This window comes from Anomaloglossus baeobatrachus, chromosome 6, assembly GCF_048569485.1.
Source record: "Anomaloglossus baeobatrachus isolate aAnoBae1 chromosome 6, aAnoBae1.hap1, whole genome shotgun sequence".
Taxonomy (NCBI): domain Eukaryota; kingdom Metazoa; phylum Chordata; class Amphibia; order Anura; family Aromobatidae; genus Anomaloglossus; species Anomaloglossus baeobatrachus.
Genome location: NC_134358.1, coordinates 471,216,414 through 471,239,291, shown reverse-complemented (window position 1 = coordinate 471,239,291; position 22,878 = coordinate 471,216,414). Strand labels below are relative to the sequence as shown.

General features: G+C 44.3%; 1 protein-coding gene across 1 annotated transcript in view; it reads left to right on the top strand.

Annotated features, from left to right (window-relative positions):
* The window catches only part of TAX1BP1 (Tax1 binding protein 1), a 124,849-nt gene that overhangs the window by 39,736 nt on the left and 62,235 nt on the right, over nt 1-22,878 (top strand). The window contains exon 5 of the mRNA XM_075315328.1: nt 177-335. Coding sequence (XP_075171443.1) covers nt 177-335 — 159 coding nt within the window. The remainder of the gene's footprint in view (nt 1-176; nt 336-22,878) is intronic.

The window sequence follows — 22,878 nt, the reverse complement described above, 5'->3', positions numbered from 1 at the left end:
AATTTTTGTGCTAAGTATCTCAATTTTTCCATATTTTTCATAGCAGTAATTCATGTCAATATTCCCATATTCATTGTCCCAGATATCTAAGCACTGCAGTGTGCAACTGACTCCTTAGTTTCTCTCCTGTTACTATCCTACCATCCTGTATTAATTATTGCTTTTAATTATTTCAGCTTAAAATAGAGAAGACTATGAAAGAAAAAGAGGAGTTGTTGAAGATAACCGCTGTACTGGAGAAAGAGACAGCCCAGCTAAGGCAAGAGGTGGAGGGGCTGGAAAGTGCCCTGCTGCGGGAGCGAGCGTGCTCTGACCAGCTGAGTGCAGAGCGGGATGTAAGTCTTAAGAATTAGCCTACTTGATAATGTTTTTTGGCAAACATGCCCATATAATAAATGCATGTTTTTAGAAATTCTGCTGTATTTTACCTTTTGAAAAAAAACAAAAAACCTGGTGTTTTATTTGCATCCTGTCATTTTGTTAAAGAGAAGCTGTCACCAGGATTTTCCCTTAGACTGCGGCCACCACCAGTGAGCCCTTATATACTGCATTCCAGAATACTGTATATATGTGATCAGGCTGCTCTGTGTAATGGAAACACAGAGCTTTTACTATTCTCACCTAGGGGGGTGGTCGAGATCGATGGGCGTCGCTGCTCTCGTCTCTGGCACCTTCTCTCTTCTGTCCATCGCTGCCATCCTCAGTTCTGTGTGGATGACGTGTCCCACATCATCCACACAAAGGCCTCAATGGCGCGTCTGCGCATGCACACTTTGATGTGCCCTCAGTAGAGCAGATCAAAGTATTGTAGTGAGCGTGCGTGGGTGGTTTTTGACCTTTTCCTCACATCTGCACATTACAGTACTTTACTCTGTCTTCAGCATGGCAGATCAAAGTGCACATGCGCAGGAGCGTCATCAAGGCCTCTGTGTGGATGACGTGGGATGCATCATCCACACGGAGCTTGGAAGAACAGCAATGGATGGAAGAGAGGAGGCGTCTGACCCGAGAGTAGCGATGCCCAGACCGCCCCCTAGGTGAGTATAATAAAGGTGTTTTATGCTATACACAGTGGCCTGGGCTCTTATATACAGTATTCTAGAATGCCATCTATAAGGGCTCACTGGTGGTGGCTGCAGCTCACAGGGGATAAATCTGGTGACAGGTTGACTATAATTAAATAATTCTGATAGTGTACTTAGGCCTGTGTACATGGTGTGTGCATTTTTCTTCATCTGCCTGTGTGGTATCCCGCCATCACAGACATAGCGTTAGTGTGCTGAAAGGAGGCAAAACTGCGAGCACAGGTGCCTCTAGTTCAGTCATGCTGGGGTCTGCTTTCTTCTAGTGGTGCCACACAGGAGATTTTGGGGCACTGTACAGGGTTCGCTAAAGCCACTCTGAGCCATCTTTTACATGCTGTTTGATATATATCATGAGTAACTTTAAAATGACTTTTTGGTAAAATGGCTGATGTAGCTTAACGGGAACCTGTCGCCAGTTTTTTCAGTATTGACCCAAAAGTATCACCTTCTGCTGCCCCTGGGCTGCATTGTATGAAGGTGCACCTTGTTCCTTACTCCCCTTGCAGACCCCAAAAATAACTTTATAAAATCTGACCTCCACGTATGCAAATGACCTGTTCTGGTCGGATGGGCGTGCTCTTTTTCGGCTCCTGTCCCCCCTCCTGCCTGGATGTTTGCTGTCCTCCTTTGATGATTGATGCGTTTGACACCTCTGTCATCATCCATGTAGCTGGGCTGAATCTCGCGCCTGCACAGTCATTCCCCGCTCACGCAGGCGCACTTCGATTTGCCCCATTGCGGGCAGAACCGAAAACATAGGTGCACTTGCGCATACCCGTGAGCTCTTTGCGCAGACACAAGATTGTGAGCGAGCTCACAATCTCACGCAAGTGCACCCATGTATTTGGCTCTGCCCGCAATGGGGCAGAGCGAAGTGCGCCTGCATGACCTGGCAATGACTGCCAGGCGTGAGACTCAGCTCAGCTACGTGAATGATGACTAAGGCGTCTGGCGTGTCAATTATCAAAGGAGGAAGGCAAATAACAGCTGGAGGGGGGACAGGAGCCGAAAAAGAGCACACCCATCCAACCAGAACAGGTCACTTACATACGTGTTGGTCAGATTTTATAAAGTTATTTTTGGGGTCTGCAAGGGGAGTAAGGAACAAGGTGCACCTTCATACAATGCAGCCCAGGAGCTGTGGAAGGTGATACTTTTGGGTCAATTCTAAAAATACTGGTGACCGGTTCCCTTTAACACCCGAAGACAGCATAGAAAAAGTGACAATGGGAGAACATGCCACAAAAATACTATTGCCGTTTTTTTGTTTCTGTTGCCCAATAAGGATATTGAACTACTTGTACTGGGAATAGTGTAGACGAGACACCAGGGGATGAAGGGGTCTTTTTGTGGATTGTACAAAACCAGTGTTTTTGTTCTTTGTTTTTGTTTTTTTCTTTTCTCAGCCCCCCCCCCCCAGTCCCCCAACATTTTAGTGTTGCTTCATCACAACTCAAACCTTTGGTTTATATGTCAGTATGGCTTACATTTATGAACGTTTTAGGGTAAAAATGAAACTGTCTGTATGGACAAAATAATACAAGACTGACACGGATCACCAAAAACCTTACATAACCAACCTATAACTGAGGGTTGCAAAACCTTCTGCCCTGCATCCACGTATGGCCATGCTGCGCAGGTCAAACGGGACTGATCAGGTGTTGGTAGCAATATATGTTTGCTATGTAATCAGATGGTATTATCCCTTTTAAGTATTTTTGTGTGTCTTGGGGTTGGTTTAATTTTGAAAATGTGGCCCTGGTACGTAAAAAAAAAAAAAAAATTAAAATAAAATTGTGTATCTCTACTGTGAAAAGTAAATGAACTATGTCTGAGGGTTAGAATTACTTGATGGCTTAAGGCTGTTTTTAGATCCATATAGGTAAACTTATAAATATATGTAAGAAGTCTGTGTACAAAATATGACCTGTATGGACACGTGTCTCCATACAAACCTCATAGTAGGCCTAAATTTGTAACACATGGGCCACACTCATCCAGGAAGAGTATCCATAGTTTTCAGCAATTTTGCTACTTTATAAGGTAACACGCTAATCTTATTACATTTTATAAGATTTTTAGAGAAATAAGTATATAGGGAAGTAGTCACAAGCCGCCTGACCTACTGAAGGATCCATATTACATTAAAGAATTTGGATTGCGCTTTGATACCAGACACTAGCTCTAGATGATTGATTTGGCTGTGGTTGTTGTCACATCACTATTTTAGAAATACCATATGGCTGGCACTCATGAGTGATCTATGGTAGGGAAATTCCATAAAGTGTTAACGTAACCAAGGCAACAATTGAAAAATAAAGTCTTTTGTTGATCAGCAGGTATAACTCTATACAGACACATGGGCCAATTTATCTTTCCACATGGGGAACAGAGCTGGAGCATGAGACGCAGTTGGGTTACCTGTCGGCGCCCCACGCAGTTGGGTTACGTGTCGGCGCCCCACGCAGTTGGGTTACGTGTCGGCGCCCCACGCAGTTGGGTTACGTGTCGGCGCCCCACGCAGTTGGGTTACCTGTCGGCGCCCCACGCAGTTGGGTTACCTGTCGGCGCCCCACGCAGTTGGGTTACGTGTCGGCGCCCCACGCAGTTGGGTTACGTGTCGGCGCCCCACGCAGTTGGGTTACGTGTCGGCGCCCCACGCAGTTGGGTTACGTGTCGGCGCCCCACGCAGTTGGGTTACCTGTCGGCGCCCCGTGCAGTTGGGTTACCTGTCGGCGCCCCACGCAGTTGGGTTACTTGTCGGCGCCCCATGCTCCAGCTCTTTCTTAGTATGGCCGTGAAACATTGGCCCATTTGTCAGTATGGAGTTATACCTGCTGATGATCACATAAAGATGCCGTTCTCATTTGGGATCTTGGTTATGTGTACTTGCAACAATTATACTGACCACAAGAAACTGCATGATTTGGATGCTGTAGCCAAAAAAAGTTTTTCTATGGCCAGTTTTGATACGGTCTGCCTGCTCTTTTTGGAAACATACACACAACTAATGAAACACCTGTCAATCAAGGCAAGATGGGCGGGGATAATCCATTGGGAGCCGCCCAGCGGACTCTTCCCCTTGTGCTCGGTTTTATAGTAAAATCCAGCTCATGGTAATGAGGCATCCTTTAACTTTGCCCGAGGTTAGGGTGGCATCATTCTGTCTGATCTTTATTTTCCGATTGATTTTGTGCCAGAAAGAGTCTGTAAAAGCTCTGTATATTTCCCGTCTGCATCACAAATACATTTATTACCTTTTTCTTAGATTACACTCAATATTTTACATTGTCCAGAGACTGTAATCACTCCCACCTAATTGTCACAGATCTGCAGGAAACCTTTGTCTGTTTTACATGTAATGTGCTGAGCAGTTTTTTTCTTTTTTTAGCTTCATTGTTCCTTTACTATACGACAACAGATGCCGTATGCAAACGAGTGCATTTGTTAGGCAAATTCTGGTTGAAGTCAGTGAGATTTGGTTATACGTCACCACCATGGTGACCATTAGGCTCTAAGCCACACGGCGAGAAAATCGGTGCGAGTGGAGTGTGATAAAACATCGCATTCCCCTCAGACCAATTCTAGCCTGTGTGTCAGCACACATGAGCGATTTATTTTCTCAGCCCTAATTGGACCGAAAAAACAATCGCAGCATGTTGCAACTGTAATGCAAGACTATCTCTCGCACCCATTCAAGTGAATGGGGCGAGAGAAAAATCACACTGCACTCACGGTACACCGGTGTACTGCTAGTGCAGTGCGAGAATGGCAATAACCGACTACGGAGGAGAGAGGGAGAGAAATCCCTCCCTCCCCTCCTCTGGCAGCCCGCCCCTCCGCAGCACCAGCCCGCCCCCTGCAGCTGGGGTCCGCTCGCACGGTCGGACCGCAGTCGCAGGGATACTAGCATGACACTCTGCTCCTGTTGTGCTGCCAGTGTGAGCAGAGTGTCATGCGAGCATTGCACTAGTGCCCTGTGTGGCCCCAGCCTTAATGTGCAGATTCTGCCTGATGTGGCCAGAGATGGGTGATACTGCAGAGTCCATAGGGATGAGTGCTAGGATACACCCGGCGACCTATAGCGGCCTTCCTGGCGGCCCTGGACTCGCTCACGGGCGTTCTCCGGGCTGAGCCGCTTCTCTTTGAAGCTGTGGCCGGAGCTGAATGAGATGATGACAAGCTATATAGTATGAGGTGCATGAGCTGTGTGTTTACAGAGTGCAGGTTAATTCTATTAACCTCCAGCCACTTTGGCTTTTATGTTGTAAAACTATTAGAAAGCTTCAGGATTTTGGTACCAGGCTTGGATCACAACCATTTCCAGATGTACTCCCACGGGGGACCAGCCTGCTAGCAGGAAGGCTTTTAAGCATTGCACCGGTGCTCTGCAGCCTGGCGCTCTCAGGTTGCTGCCATATTGCAGGTTCTAGGATGAACAGACAGCCTCAGGCTGGAGGACATGCTGGGCCTTGTAGTTACACAATAGATGGTAGATGGTGAGCCACAGGATGCAGGCCACAACCACAGTGATCACTTTACAACCTGTGTATACCACATTGCTGCAGGGATACACACATGGACCTTTGGGTGGTCGTCATAATGGAGAGCGCAGGTTGGTCTGTAATATACAGCCTTTGTAATTGTGACTGAGACTTTTCTGGATACTTCTGTTTGTAAATACTTTTATTTTTACAAAGTTGAAATGGCCTTTAAAAATCATTTCTGTGTACCAGTAATTTTATTTAAAGGGAACCTGTCACCAGATTTTCCCTATTAAACCAAATATATCCCCTTCTGCAGCTCCGGGGCTGCATTCTATGAAGGTGCACCTTGTTGCTGGCCCCCTTTTTCAGACCTCCAAAACAACTTTATAAAATATTACCTTTTCATATGCAAATTAGTTTGGTTGGCCAGATGGGCGGGCTCTATTTCGCCTTCTGTCCCCCCTCCTGCCGCTGTTCGCTGTCCCTCAGTCTTGATTTGCATGGATGACAATTGCCCCATCATCCTCCACGCTGATGCCTTAGTCTAACGCAGTTAGCAGAGGCCACTATCACAGGCATGAGCAGAAACTATCCCTATCGTGCGCTGGTGATGTATTTGCGCAGGCTCGAGATTATGGGCGGCGCTGTGCATGACCTCCACCAGCGTCATCCTAATACCTGCCCATAAGCTCGAGCCTGCGCAAATACATCACCGGTGCACGAGAGGGATAGTTTCTGCTCAGGCCCACGATAGTGGCCTCTGCTAACTGCGCCTGTGCGAGACTTCGGCATCAGTGTGGAGGATGATGGGGCCGTCGCCATCCATGAAATCAAGACTGGGGGGCAGCGAACAGTGGCAGGAGGGGGTGGACAGAAGGCGAAATAGAGCCCGCCCATCTGGCCAAGCAAACTAATTTACATACGAAAAAGTAATATTTTATAAAGTTGTTTTGGTGATCTGAAAAAGGGCCAACAACAAGGTGCACCTTCATAGAATGCAGCCCCGGAGCTGCAGAAGGGGATATTTTTAGTTTAATAGGGAAAATCTGGTGACCGGTTCCCTTTACGGGAGTCTCACTTTTTTTTTTTTTTTTTTCCCCTCCCCTTTAAACTACCCCATCTTCTAGTAGCATGATGTAGGGGTTGAGACTCTGATTCCAGTGATTTGTCACTCTCGTCTGGTTGTTACAGTTTTGATAAAATGTTTTATGTGGTGCAAATCTAGGGTTTCTGAATACTGAGCTCTATATAACCCCACCCACATCTTATTGGCAGCTTTCTATATACACTGTGCATAGGCAGAAAGCTGACAATTTTTGGTGGGGGTTATACAGAGCTCAAGCATTTGGAGGACTGCATGGCAGCAGATTTATCAGTCCTCCAGTGAAAATCTCTTGCAGTAATTTTATGAAAAATACGCCAAGCAGCCCAGTAAGCGATCCATGGCTGGAATCCAGGTCTCTGTCTCTACATTATGGTGCAACCTGGTGACAGATTCTCTTTGAAGGGACAGTTCAGTCAGATAAAGAGAAAGATCAGTGTATTGGCATCATAGGAATAATGTGCCCGTCACACTCCTGGTGTGAATTTTGGCTTTGATTCCTTTCTGTGCAATATTAATGTAACAGGGAAAGTATAGCATTCACACCGGGGCTGCACTGCCATGTAATTTAGCACTATTGATTGATAACTATTTAGCTGCAGCTCATCTATACACTGATTTGTGTGTAATTGTTGGACTGCAACTGCCACTTCATAGCTTAAAATCCATCAGTAGCGCTACAAAATAGCCGCGGTGCTTAATGCTTTGTGCAAGATGTCTCCTCTGTTAGTCGTGTCATTTCCTTTTTTTTTATCATTTTGTTTTGTGGGTTGTTGTGTTTTTTTTTTTTTTTATGATGCCAATACACACATTGCCATTTCTGTTAGCTAACTTAACAACTCCATTTAGAGCTTCATTATTAGCAGTCCTGGGATCTACTACTGAGACCTGTCTCTTCTGTAAAATGAAGAAATCTGTTACTGGTCCTGCTGTCATCAGATTATATCCACTGTTATTGGGGTCCAGTAGTGAGTCTGTCTAGACAGCGCTGCACAGAAAACAAATTCTCCGGCATCGACCTTGTGTTTTAAAAACAAAATCGGGTGTTTTTAGGAGCTTTCAAAATTTACAGTCAGCATCTGTAATTGCTAATTGGCCCCAAGATTAGAGGGTTGCTTTACTAACAGAAAAGGATCTGAATGGCTGCCGCAGCGGATTCTCACTTCACAACAGGTTCACACTAAAGAACCGAAATGTTGCCACTGCTACTATGGGTTAATAAATCTGAGGTGTTTTTTTGGCCATACTGCTTGGTGTGCTGCCTCTATTTTATTATTTATTTGAATGGTTTGCTACCTTATCCAAGAATAGCATGATGTAGGCAAAGAGACCCTGAATACAACGATGTATCACTTTGTTAAACGTATGCAGCTATTCTTATACAATCAGTGTTTTGCTTTAGCAATGCAGCAGAGCTGTAAAAAGTGACTACACCCACACCAGGCTCACTGTATACAATATCTATAGACAGTGAGCTGCTAACCACAGCAGGGGGCATGTCGGACTACCAGGCAGAAGGGAAAGTAGTCCAGTAATGATGGGGTTCTAGTGCCAAAACAATCATTCTAGGTAAACAGCATGGACATGGAACAAGATGCATTGCTGAAAACTGTCTTTAACCCCTACAGCATGCTGTCTTTAGACTACATGTCAAAAACCTGCTAACATAATCCCTTTTAATTATCAATCTGGTTTATATCATTTTACAATCTTCAATATTATAATAAAAATCTTTAGGTCCACTTACCGTATTTTTCGGACTGTAAGACTTACCGGACTATAAGACGCACCCTGGTTTTAGAGGAGGAAAATGGGAAAATATTTTAAGCAAAAAATGTGGTCATGACACACTGTTATGGGGGGAGGATCTGCTGCCTACACTGTTATGAGGGTAATGTCCCCAAATTCTCTGCTAAGGTACCCCATCCTTGTAATGATCCTCCTGCCTTGTATATGTACCCCATCCTGGTATATGCCCTTATCCTGCTATATACTGGCATCCTGCTATATACTCCTATCCTGCTATATACCAGCACCTGCTATATACTCCCATCCTGCTATATGCCCCCATCCTGATATATACTGCCATCCTGGTATATATTCCCATCCTGCTATATATTCCCATTCTGCTATATACTGCCATCCATCCTGCTATATACCCCCATCTATCCATCCTGCTATATACCCCATCCATCCTGCTATATACCCCCATCCTGCTATATACCCCCATCCTGATAAATAACCCCATCCTGGTATATGGCATGTATTCTGTATCACACAGTCCCCACAAAAAACATTTATACTCACCTTTCCTCGCTCCATGCAGCATTGCTTCTGCCCCTGTCTGTGGTGGCAGCAGCGCCGCTGGAGTGTGGAGCAGTCACCGGTCACTTCCCTGCAGCATTGCGATGTCCTCCCATCTGTCGGTCAGCTGACCTGTGTGACTAATGGCACACACAAAGATGACTTAATCGCTGTGCTCACCGCTCTCTACACAGATCATGTGACTGGCACAGACAGGAGGAGATTGCGGTGCTGCAGGGGAACTGTGAGTTATACTGATTCACTGCCCCCCGCGCTGATGATGATGCACAGAGGGCAGTGAATACAGCCGCACATGATCACTCCAGGCTGTAGTTGCCAGGGGTGATCACGGCGGCTGTTTAATATGCTCGCAGCCCCCTGCCCATCACCCTGCCCACCTGTCAGCGCTGGTGATTGGGCGAGATGATGTGCGTGCATATGTAATGAGCGGGCCCACGTGGTCACGGCAGGCACTGCTACAGCCTGCTCGTGCCGCCGATGACCCGCTCCACCGCAGCACCCTCATTCCTGGGGAGAGCCCTTTATTCAGACCATTAGACGCACCCCACACTTTCCCCCCAACATTTGGGGAGAAAAAAGTGCGTCTTATGGTCCGAAAAATACGGTAATTGTGTGCAGACATCTGATGAGACTGCAGGGCATCTGCGAGGAGGTTACAGGATATTATCAAGTGATTCCCATAGCTAAAGACGACCAGTGTAAAGTTAGAGGATTACAAATGACACATTTAGGCAATGTGTTTTGTGTTTGTTTTTTTTTTTTTGTTTTTTTTTCTTTCTTCTAAATTGAACCCAAAAATACCACAATGAGATTGTTTAATGGGGATGTTTCAACAGAAATTGACCTTAGGTTTTTGTGTTTCTATGAATTTTTTTTTTTTTTTTTAAATGGTAATTTTATTTTTTTCACGTCACAATCTGTATTTATGCACAAAATAAAAAATGAAACCGATTAGTTACCTTCCTATCTTTACACTAGCTGTTTTTTTTATTTATTTTTTTATTTAGTACTTGTGCTTGTAAACCCGCTCCAGCAGCAATCTGTTATCTGAGCAGGACAGTAATGCATTGCAGACACAACTTTTTTGTCCAGCTTAAAAAAACTGATTGATTGCTACTGAATCTGATTTTTTAACATTGTAGTATTTGCAAAACTGATCCATTAAATAGCATCTGTTCGTCTTCCATTGTAAACAGAGATCTATTTTGCTTACTGGATCCGTTTCAAACAGAGATTACTGGACATGCCAATTGTCAAGTATTTTCCATTTTAATCTGATCCAGTAAGCGAAAAATCGCCGAAATATAAATGGCTGTTTTAATGGATCAATTTTCAATAGACTTCAATGTTAAAAAACCCCCCAAAAAACTGGATTCCATTGTAATAAGTTTTATTTAGCCTGACAAACTATCAGCGCTACTTATTTTTCTCCTCCTAAGGCCTAAGCCACACGGCGAGAAAATCGGTGCGAGTGGAGTGCGATAAAACATCGCATTCCCCTCGGACCAATTCTAGCCTGTGTGACCGCACACATGAGCGATTATTTTCTCAGCCCTAATCGGACCGAGAAAACAATCGCAGCATGCTGCGATTGTAATCCGAGACTCTTTCTCTCGCACCCATTCAAGTGAATGGGGCGAGAGAAAAATCGCACTGCACTCGCGGTACACCGGTGTACCGTGCGTGCAGAGCGAGAATGTCTATAGCCGGCTACACAGGCGAGAGGGAGAGAAATCCCTCCCTCCCCTCCTGAGTGCCGGCCCGCCCCCCGCAGCTGAGGTCTGCTCGCACGAACGGACCTCAGTTTCAAGGACACAAGCATGAGACTCGGCTCTGCTGTACTGCCAGCACGAGCCGAGTCTCATGCAAGGGGATCGCAGTAGTCCCCGTGTGGCCCCGGCCTAAGAGAAGTGATTTTTGTTGTATCCATTTCAAACGGATGATTATTAGGCATGTGAACTTAGTCTAAGGCTATGTGCGCACGCAGCAGTTTTGTATCTTCACTGAAAAACGCACTGTGTGCCAGAAAACACATATTAAAAACGCGCGCGTTTTTGATGCATTTCTCATGCGTTTTTTTTTCATGACTTCATTGAAGACAATGGGGGGAGAAATGCACAAAGAATTAACATGCTGCTTTTTTTCTAAACCAAAAACTGCAACAAAGAAAGAAGCAACGTGTGCACAGCACTTCTGAATTCTCTTAGCCTTGGCTGGGGAAGGAAAGACCTGAACTTATATGTGTATCTACAGTGTGTCCACCCCTATCCTGTCCACCGTCATTAACTTGAGAATGGCGGCAGCTATAGGCGTAGAAGTGGTGCCTAGGAATAGTAAAGTAGCCATGCGCTACGCAATGAAACCACCTATAGCGCCACCTGGTGGAAAACAACTGAGTTAGCATTTTTATCTCGCAAACTGAATGAGATAGAGAAAAAAAGTAAATTAAAAAATTGTAGGGCATCATCAATTCAATACGAATCGACACGGTGGCCACTGTCTGCTGCAATGCAGATCTGGACTCTGCACAGCATACTGTATCTTGCTGCACGTTGTGCAATATGGTAGGTGACACGTTTGCACAAGCATCTGTGATACGTTGTCGTAGGTCCTGCAATGTTGGTGGAGGGGTCGCATACACCTGCTGTTTGATGTGACCTCACAGAAAGAAGTCCAATGGGGTCAGGTCAGGTGAGCGTGGAGGCCACTCCACGCAGCCACCATATCCAATGACTTGTAGGAAGGTCTCCATGAGGTATCACTTCACGTCCGCAGCCTTGAGTTTTACACGTTCTAATCCTAGCATTTTTGTATGTAAGGTGTCGATTCATATTGAATTGATGATGCCCTACAACTTTGTAATTCACTTTTTTTGTCTATCTCGTTCTGTTTTCAAGATAAAAATGCTAACTCCGCTGTTTTCCACCAGGTGGCGCTATAGGTGGTTTCATTGTGTAGCGCATGGCTACTTTACTATACCTAGACACCACTTCTATGTCTATAGCATCCGCCGTTCTCATGTCAATGGCGGTGGCAGAATATGGGTATATAGAGCAAGGAAATCGGCCTCGGACCTGCAGCCCAATGTCCAGGTCTGTTCCCAGTCTCACCGGTCGGCTGCGGCCTCTGTTGCTCATTAACCCTTCATTAATTTTTGGGCTGCTGCTTAGCAAACTGGGCAGCAATATTCTTCACTCTGGTGTTTTTGGAATGTTTTAATCGTTAGAACTATAAAAGTCACTAATGGGAATAATAACCTGCGCCGATGTAATAAATTAACCCGGACTTTATGAGTAAGTTCCTACAGCTGTAAAGTGACTTGCACAATATTGTTGTGTACATAGTGCATGAAACAGTAGCGTGATAATAAGTAATGGCACAACACTGCTACTGTGGGTACCATGTTAATGACTTGCGCACACTGTCCGCTGCATATAAAGCTGCTAATTATACCTGCTGGAAGCAATAGAGGCAGAAACGTCCATCTTTAATTGTGCAGTCTGGCCTGGTCATTGGCTGCGGCAGACTGATAGCTTACCTATGCTTGGCAATGCGCCATCCAATTGTCATATTACCTATGCTTTACAATGGAATAGCGTGCAATAAACAAAGAAATGTCAGCTCCGGACCCTCATAAATCTGATTTATGGCGTGGCTGACGTCAGCGCTGATAAGGCCGGCTGCGTGTAATGGCTTTTCCTTTCCTATTGCACTATTCATATTTAACAACAGACAAAAGTAAATTTGCACTGGTGCAACTGGAAACGCCATTTACTTCCACCTTTATTGGCGTAAAAGGTGTTTTGGGCTGTAAATGGGTAAGTCCTGTTAACAATTAATGGCAAACCCGGAAGTCTGTTCCAACGCACCGTATTGTCTGAATAAACAGGACCATAATTAACCGCACTTACACTTTCCCGTCAGGTCAACTTCTACTCATTACCGCATGAAATAATTTGCCCTCAGATATAGAACATTGACTCCATAGGTAAATTTGCCTCCATAAATAGGATTTTTTTCAAGATATTTTATAACTAGGGCTCTGTTACTTGCATCGTAGGGTTTTGTTCCTCCGTGCTGCAGACCTCATGTCCTTCATGGTGGACACTCTTTATGAAATGAATTGTGTGTATGAAATCCACGCAGTGCTATTTAGATCCTTGGATTTGCAGTAAGCCGTGCTTGGAAGTAGAGATCAGGTTTTATTAGGAGGGGGAAGTGCAAGTCACTTGGCCGTTTTCTAATGCTGTGTTGCCCTCTAGTGGCAGAACTGTGAATACTAGTTATTCACTCCAGTAAAAAAAAACACAAGTTTAAATAGGTCAAGTTCAATGGATTTTATCAAGTTACAGGGAATAATAATTTTTAATGTAGTCTGGGAGCCAAGAAGCCGAAGAGCGATATGCATGCGAAATGGAAAGATCTGCTGCGTCCCCTGAACCAGTCAGTGGACAAGTGATGGCTCTCTTCATTTTTTTGTATATCCTTTTTTTGTTTCTTTCCATTTTATTGCAGTTGTGCCTTTTTATTTAACTTTTACAAAATATCATTTTGTAGATGGCACTTTATGTAGACATTAAAGTAGTGAAGTTAAACGGGGTTACTTGTGTGAGATAGAGATATCTCTATCTAATTATAGTGTGTGTGATAATAGTAGATATCCTAAAGGTACCGTCACACTAAGCGATGCTCCAGTGATCCCACCAGCGACCTGACCTGGCAGGGATCGCTGGAGCGTCGCTACACGGGTTGCTGGTGAGCTGTCACACAGGCAGATCTCACAGCAACCAGTGACCAGCCCCCAGCCAGCAGCGACGCGTGGAAGCGATGCTGCGCTTGGTAACTAAGGTAAATATCGGGTAACCAACCCGATCTTTACCTTGGTTACCAGCGCACACCGCTTAGCACTGGCTCCCTGCACTCCTAGCCAGAGTACACATTGGGTTAATTACCCGATGTGTAGTCTGGCTATGTGTGCAGGGAGCCGGCACTGGCAGCGTGAGAGCGGCGGACGCTGGTAACGAAGGTAAATATCGGGTAACCAAGGGAAGGGCTTCTTGGTTACCTGATGTTTACTGTGGTTACCAGCGTTCGCAGAAGCCGGCTCCCTGCTGCCTGCACATTTAGTTGTTGCTCTGTCGCTGTCACACACAGTGATGTGCGCTTCACAGCGGGACAGCAACAACTAAAAAATGGCCCAGGACATTCAACAACAACCGGCGACCTCACTCAGGGGCCAGGTTGTTGCTGAATGTCACACACAGCAACATCACTAGCAACATCGCTGCTACGTCACAAAAGTCGTGCCTCAGCAGCGATGTTACTAGCGATGTTGCTTAGTGAGACGTGGCCTTTAGTCAAAACTCCTGTTTGCCAGGTAGTCATGTACACAAAGGATACCAAGAGGAATAGCTTCAAAACTTTTTCTACCTTTTGTATAGAAAAGCTATCATGTCCCCAAAGGCTATTAACCTGCAGATTTGATATTGGGATAATTTTTAGGTTAATAGCATTCCACAGCTGTGTGGGTACCTTAAAGAAAGCACGCCTATCAGGAGGAATTGAAAGTTATTCCTCCAGCTTTCAGTTATATTCTTCCTCCGGCAGCCTCCAGCTTTCAGTCACTTTGGTGTTCATTGTATAGTATATTATGAGTAATGGCTGTAAGCGTACCCTGGCCCATCATCCGACAGCCGTTCCTGCATTGATGCCCTACAAAGATGGCTGTCAGTCAATGTGCCAGTGAACAATGGCTGTAATATGCCTAAGTAGTGAGCGGTGACAAGTGATGCTGATGAAACCTCTGACTGAAAGCCTGAGGCTGCCAGAAGTAAATTTCCTTACGGTGGTCATACAGCTTTAGAACGTGATTAACCTACAGCCCATCCCCTATATCTGCAGGTTAATAGCATTTGGGGACTCCTTTTAATGCTGCTCGTAATCTGTATAAATCTATTGAGAAACAAACTGACATTGTTTTATTGGGGAAAATAAAAACAATAAAATTTAAATAATGTTGCATAAGTATAAAGACAAAACAGAGAAAGGAAACGCTGGCACCATTCAGCGAGCTAACCGCTCAATCTTCCTATTTCAGGTTGCATTATATGGCTTGTAAAATTCCTTGCATTCTGGCCACGGTGCTCATTCCAAAAGACAACAATCCATACAGTCCAAGTGAAAAGAGACGGAAGGCACTCACCAAATATGCGGTAAAAAAAGCTGTTTTATTCAACCATCAGGTCAGGGGGAAAGGCGTGAGGGAGGTGGGAACACACAATCCATCGGACCAGTGAGTGCCTTCCGTCTTTTTTCACATGGGCATAAGTGTAAAGACCCTCTTACAATTGTGGATGTGGTTATCTTCAGAAGTGGCTAGTCACAATTAAACTCCTGGTAAAAAGTAGTCAGTACACAGCTGCCATCATTTACAGGAATTCTGATTACCACCATATAAAGTTTAGTTGTTCTATTAGGATATTCCTGACATTTTCTTAGTTGATTTTTACAGCAAAAGCCATTTTCTGTAAACGGCTTGCAACACAGCAAAGGGATCTCATTGTTGAAAGTTATCAGTCAAGAGAAGGGTACAAAACGTTTTCTAAGCAATTAGCTATATCAAGAAACACTTAAGAATGTCATGTAGATTTATATTTGGCACAATGGTGACATTACTAAGTATTTGGTGTTGCTCAAAAATATATACACCAAGAAGAAAATGTTTGGGAGGTTATCATGAATTGTACAGCAGCATTAAAGGAGCTGCAGGTATTTCTGATAAGTACTCATTGTGTACTGTAGTTGACAACCATTTCCCGCATTTTTTATAGGTTTGCACTATGGAGTAGGATTGTAAAATGGAAGCCTTTTCTTTAGAAAAAAAAATATATCCAAGTCCAGCCATGTATTGCCAACACCTACATAAAGTCTGCTAAAAGCATGTGGAAAAATGTATCATCTTCTGATGAGACCAAAGTTGAGCTTTTTTGGCCATAATTCCAAGAGGTGCGTTTTTGTAAAGCCAACACGAAGCATAATCAAAAGAATACCATAGCCACAGTGAAGCATGGTGGAGGCAGGAGCTATTTTTCAGTAGCTGAAGAGGAGCTTTAGTCAAGATGGAGGGAATTGTGAACATTTCCAAATCAGTCAATTTTGCATCAAAACCTTTTAGACATTTTTGCCCCCCCCCTCCCCCACACTCAAAAAAAACCCAAAAAACTTGGAGACCTTCAAACCTGACAACCCTAAGCAGCACTTCCAAATCATTAAAAGAATAGCTTCATCAAGAAGGAAGTTGATATGTTTGGAACAGCCAAGCCAGACTCCAGACTCTCATTATTTTACCTCTTTATTTTTCTTTTTTCACCTCAAAAAATGTCAGTTTATTTTTCAATTTATCTATACAGAATATGCGTGACATTAATGGTGGAAAAACTTCTGAAATGTTTCTTCTTGGTATGATTTTTTTATGTAGTTCGGGTGGCTGACTTAAGTAACACACATTACTGACCTGGAGGCACCTCAAATTATCCTGAGCATCTCTGTATTTGTCAGGTTTCTAGCCACCATAGGACTACTCAAAGCTACAGATGTCACGTGACGTTGGGACTAGCTAATGTATGTATGTATGTATGTATGTATGTATATGTGTGTATGTATGTGTGTATGTATGTATGTATGTATGTGTGTGTGTGTGTGTGTGTGTGTGTGTGTGTGTGTGTGTGTGTGTATATATGTATGTAATGTATATATATGTATGTAATATATGTATGTTGTGTATATATATGTATGTAATATATATGTATGTTATATATATATATATATATATAATATACCATGTTTTTCCAAAAATAAGACACTGTCATATTTTTTTTGCCCCCCAAAAAAGCACTAGGGCTTATTTTTGGAGGAGGTAAGTTCCCCCCCCCAAAAAAAAACAGAACTCTTCCCCCCCCCCCCACTTCCCAGGAGACTCATACTCACCAGACCAGGATGTCTGCGTGGCTCCCAGTGCCTCCTGTGATCTCCGGTCGGTGCTGCACGCCATCCTACCCTGCTGCAAGCTGACACGCTCACAAGATCCCTCAGACACACAGCAGATCTCTCTCTCACACACACACACACACACGCACACGCACACGCGCGCGCGCAGATCACACACAGCCGATCACAGATACACACAGCCGATCACAGATACACACATCCAATAACAGGCACACACAGCCGATCACAGATACACACATCCAATAACAGGCACACACAGCCGATCACAGATACACACAGCCGATCGCAGGCACACACAGCCGATCACAGATACACACATCCTATCGCAGGCACACACAGCCGATCACAGATACACACATCCTATCGCAGGCACACACAGCCGATCACAGATACACACATCCTATCGCAGGCACACACAGCCGATCACAGATACACACATCCTATCGCAGGCACACACAGCCGATCACAGATACACACATCCGATAACAGGCACACACAACCGATCACAGATACATCCGATAACAGGCACACACAGCCGATCAGACACACACACACATCCGATCGCAGACACACACACACCCATCCGATCGCAGACACACACACACACCCATCCGATCGCAGATACACACACACACACACACACACACACATCCGATCGCAGACACACACACACACATCCGATCGCAGACACACACACACACATCCGATCGCAGACACACACACACATCCGATCGCAGACACACACACACACACACACACACACACACACACACACACACAGCAGATCACATCACATCACATCCAGCACTTACGGCAGCAGGGAATGAGGGCAAGTCACGTGTCCAGCCGCAGGTCCTGTTCGTCGCGCTGCACTGCACTGCCTCTCGGGATTCTCCCGGTGACAAGAGATCGGTGTCACTGGATGAGGTGAGTGTGTATGCGATCCGATGTTTGTGTGTGATTTGATGTTTGCGTGTGATCCGATGTTTGTGTGTGCGATCCGATGTTTGTGTGTGAGATCTGATTTTGTGTGTGTGATGTGATGTGTGCGGGTGTGTGATCACTGCAGGTCCTGCCGCTCAGTGTTGGGTGAGTGTAATTGCCGGGTGCCGCTGTCTAGAATGAAGTGTCCTGCAGTATCTGGATCTTTTTTAGCTGCACGGACACCTCATTATTGATCCGGGACTAGGGCTTATTTTCGGGGGAGGGCTTATATTTAAGCCTTTCTCCGAAAAGGCTGAAAATCCCCGCTAGGGCTTATTTTTGGGGGAGGTCTTATTTTTGGAAAAACACGGTATAATATAGAAATATAGATATAGAGAGATAGAGATAGATATGTATATGTATGTATGTATATGTATATATATATATATATATATATATATATATATATATATATATATATATATATATATATATATATATATATATATATATATATATATATATATATATATATATATATATATATATATATATATATATAATCTCTATCATATAATATTATATTCATCTCCATCCTCTATTCTCCTCATAAAGATCCAAGTTCAGAACCAATCTCTAGCAAATAATCTAATATGGCTGTTACCATCCGTTCACATAATGGGTGGAATTACTACACAAACGGTGCTAACAAAGGGAATTACATTGTGACCTTAAGACTACATTTTTGGTGTATATAAATATACACAGACAGTAGGTGGAAAAAGAAAATGCTTTGAATTTTTTTTTTTTTTTTTTTTTTTTTTTAACATTATCATACTTTCCTATATAGCGCCATCATATTCCACAGCTCTTTATCGACTTCTCAATCACTCTCCACACTGGGACTCACAATCTAAATTCCCTATCTGTATGTCTTTGGAGTGTGGGTGGAAACAGGAGAACCCGGTGGAAACCCACGCAAACTCCTTGTAGATGTTGTTCTTGGTGGGACTTGAACCCAGGACCCAAATCCAATCAAAATCTTTATTTTTATATAGCGCTAACATATTCCGCAGCGCTTTACATACATCAGGAACACTGTCCCCAATGGGGCTCACAATCTAGAGTCCCTATCTGTCTGTCTTTGGAGTGTGGGAGGAATCCAGAGAACCCGGAGGAAACCCACGCAAACACGGGGAGAACATACAAACTCCTTGCAGATGGTGTCCTTGGTGGGATTTGAACCCAGGACCCCAGCGCTGCAAGACCGCAGTGTTAACCACTGAGCCACCGTGACGCCCCCAGCAAAGCCACAGTGTTATCTACTCAGCCACCGAGCTGTATGTGCAACATTCTGTGTGTTGTGCCAGCTTATGTGAAATGTTGTCAGCACACTTACTCGTCAGCTTTTTACATTTATGCATATTTAATGTGCTATTACCCCAAAAATTGGGACAGTAATAAATATTCTAAAACAATACCACCCACCCAAAATAACCCTCAGCTCTTCAGTGCAACCCAATCCAGCACTGATGGTCCGGCATTGCTTACAAGCATCAAGCCGGAAGCGCTGTCAGATCATCTTTCTAAGCATGGCCTGATCGTGCTGGCGGTCATTGTGAATTAAGGAGGAGGAGGAGAGCTGCTGAACTGAAAAGGACGTAGGAATAGTAATATAGAGATGGGACATTGAAAGAAATTGGATTAAAAAATTATATTTAACATATAAATCTGATTTAAAGGGAACCTGTCACAGATTTTTTGACTATAAGCTGCGTCCACCACCAGTGGGCTTTTATATACAGCATTCTAACGTGCTGTATAGAAGACCCCAGGCCGCTGTTTAGAACATAAAAATCACTTTATAATACTTACCTAAACGGTCGCGCTGCAGGAGTTGGGCCATATGGGTGTCTCCGTTGTCCGGTGCTGGCGCCTCCTGTTTCGGCAATCTTAATCAACCGTCTTAAGCCGGCGTGCATGAGGCATCCTACATTATACTCACTTGCTCAGGGCAGATCAAAGTGCGCCTGCGCAGGACCTCAATACTGGCTAGTGTGGATGACGTAGACTCCTCATGCGCCCTGGCTACAGAAGGACGACGAAGATGGCCGAAAGAGGCGGCGCCGGACAGCGGAGACTCCCATCTGACTCAAATCCACTGCAGCGCGACTGTTGGTTAAGTATTATAAGGCTATGTGCGCACTTTGCGTTGTTTGTTGCAGATCTAAACGCATCCTCTGGCAGAAATTGTGTTTGTCAAATTTGCTTTTGTCCACAAAAACGCTAAAAATCCGCTTGCGTTTTACATGCTTTTTCATTTCTTAAAGTCAGATGCGTTTTGAATACAAATACACTGCTAAATAAAGTTTAAACATTCAAACACTGTGAAAAAAAATGATAAATATGATTAAAAATTATACACAAAATAGGTAATTTTATTAAAATAACTATTCTAATATTTATGTATAAAATAATGTTAAATTAATGATTTTCATTAATTTAGTGGTGTGGTGTGGTGTGGTGTGTGGACATATCCTGCCCTTAATATAAAGTAAAAAAACGCATGCGTTTATTTTGTCAAAAAAGCATGTTTTCTGCATCAAAAAAGCATGTAAAATGCTGGGATTTTGTTTTAGGATGCATTTTGAAACTTCTCATTGACTCTAATGTTAGCAAAACGCTGCCAAAATGGCAAAAACAATTGACATGCTGCTTCTTTAAACGCAGAAGTTTTGACAAATTTTCTGCAACTAAAACGCTGCGTTAACAGCATTGTGCGCACAAGAAATCCCTATTTCCCATAGACTTTGCTTCAAATCCAAAACGCATGCATTTTGGCATTAAAACGCTGCAGTTCAAAAAGCTGCGGAAAGGCATGAAAAAAAGCAAAGTGCACACATAGCCTTAAAGTGTTTTTTTGTTTTTTGTTTTTTTTGTTTTGTATTTTTACATTCTACAAAGCGGCCTGGACTCTTGTATACAATACAGCATGTTAGAATGCTGTATATAAGGTCCCAGCTTATATGCCGAAAAACCGGTGACAGGTTCCCTTTTAAACAGTGGGACAATTTCTTTCGACATTTCCTTTTGAAAAACTATCTCCAGTTAAACGATCCAGTTCATCCACCAACAAAGTCGCCCCGCAGGGTTCAGAAAGCTGAAACACTGGACGTTGCTGTCACTTCTCCACACCACTAGAAAAGGTTTAATTAGTTCTCTAGAGTTACACTACACATACTGACGATTAACCCTGGTCTATAATCTTCTGGGTAACTCAGATTTAGGGGAGTCATATGGATTACTTGGTGCCTGTGTGTCTGAAAATGACATATCGATATGTTGCTAGACATGGTTTGGGGCAGAATACGATGCTTTTTCCTTTGTACTTTGGATGACATTGCCAAAAGTACTTGACTACATAGAGCAGGGGTCTCAAACATGCGGCCCCTCAGGGTAGTTCGTGCAGCCCCCAGGCCCGTGCCCCTGTTAACTATCGCGGCAGGTGCAGGGGCCGCAGCCACTGTCTGCACTTTGTCAGATGAATGTGTTGCCGTCGTTGCGCTCTCGCGCCGCCAATACAATCATCTCCCATAAATCACTGACAGTGACACTGCAGCTGCCGCGATGGTGAACAGGGGCACAGGCCTGGGGGCCGCACGAAGCAGAAATGAGGCAGCGGAGGGAGCGCGGGACAGGTGAGAAGAATGGTGTGTGTGTGTGTGTGTTCGACGTTAACCCCTTAGCGACCTGTGACATACTGGGTACGTTATGGCTCCCTGGTACTTAAGGACCCATGACGTACCCAGTACGTCATGGCGAATTCGCAGCCCCGGAGGCTGCGATCGCTGCAAATACCTAAGATTCGGGGAGGAGGGGACCTCAGAAGGGGTGGTGTCTCCTCCCCGGACCTACGGAGGCTGTGATTGGCTGAGGGGCGTTCGTCAGCCAATCACAGCCACTAATGTTTCAGCCATTGAAAATCGCTGAAACATTGAAATCCAGCCAAGATCAGGGCAGCTGTAGCCCTGATCATTGGCTGGAGCTGGGTGACCTGTGTTTCACCCGCCCCCAGCTCTGATTGGAGAGACCGGCCTTGTGACCGATCTGTCCAATCACTGTGGATCTGGGGCCGCAGACCACTCCCCTCAGCTTCACTCCGGCGTCTGTGGAAGGTGAGGGGAGCTGCTGACCCATTACTACAAGATGGGGACAAAGTGCGCACATTACTATGAGATGGAGATAAGGCTGGGGACATTACTATAGGATTGGGACATTACAAGGATGGGCACATTACTATTGGATGGGGACATTATTACTATAGGATAGGGACTAGGATTGGCACATTACTATAGAATGGGGACTAGGATGGGCACATTACTATAGGATAGGGACGAGGATGGGCACATTACTATAGGATGGGGACAAGGTGGGCACATTACTGTAGGATAGGGACATTACTACAAGGGGACAAGGATGGTTAACATTACTATAGAATATGGATAATGCTGGGGACATTACTATAGGGTGGGGACAAGGTTGGCACATTACTAAAGGATGGGCACATTACTATAGAATGGGGACAGTACTATAGGATGGGGACATTGCTACAAGGGGACAAGGATGGGGAACATTACTACAAAATGGGGACAAGGATGGGGAACACTACTTAAGGATGGGGACAAGGATGAGCACATTACTGTGGGATGGGGACTAGGATGGGGTGCAATACTACAAGGGGACAAGGATGAGCACATTACTGTGGGATGGGGCACAATACTACAAGGGGACAAGGATGGGCACGTTACAACAATATGGGGAATATTACTAAAAGATGTTGGTCAAAATTTCTATATAGTGCTAATTGTAAGACTATTAGTTACAAGAAAGGAATAAAATGTAAAAAAAAAATAATTTTTATTTAAAAAAATGTGCACGTTTGCTATAA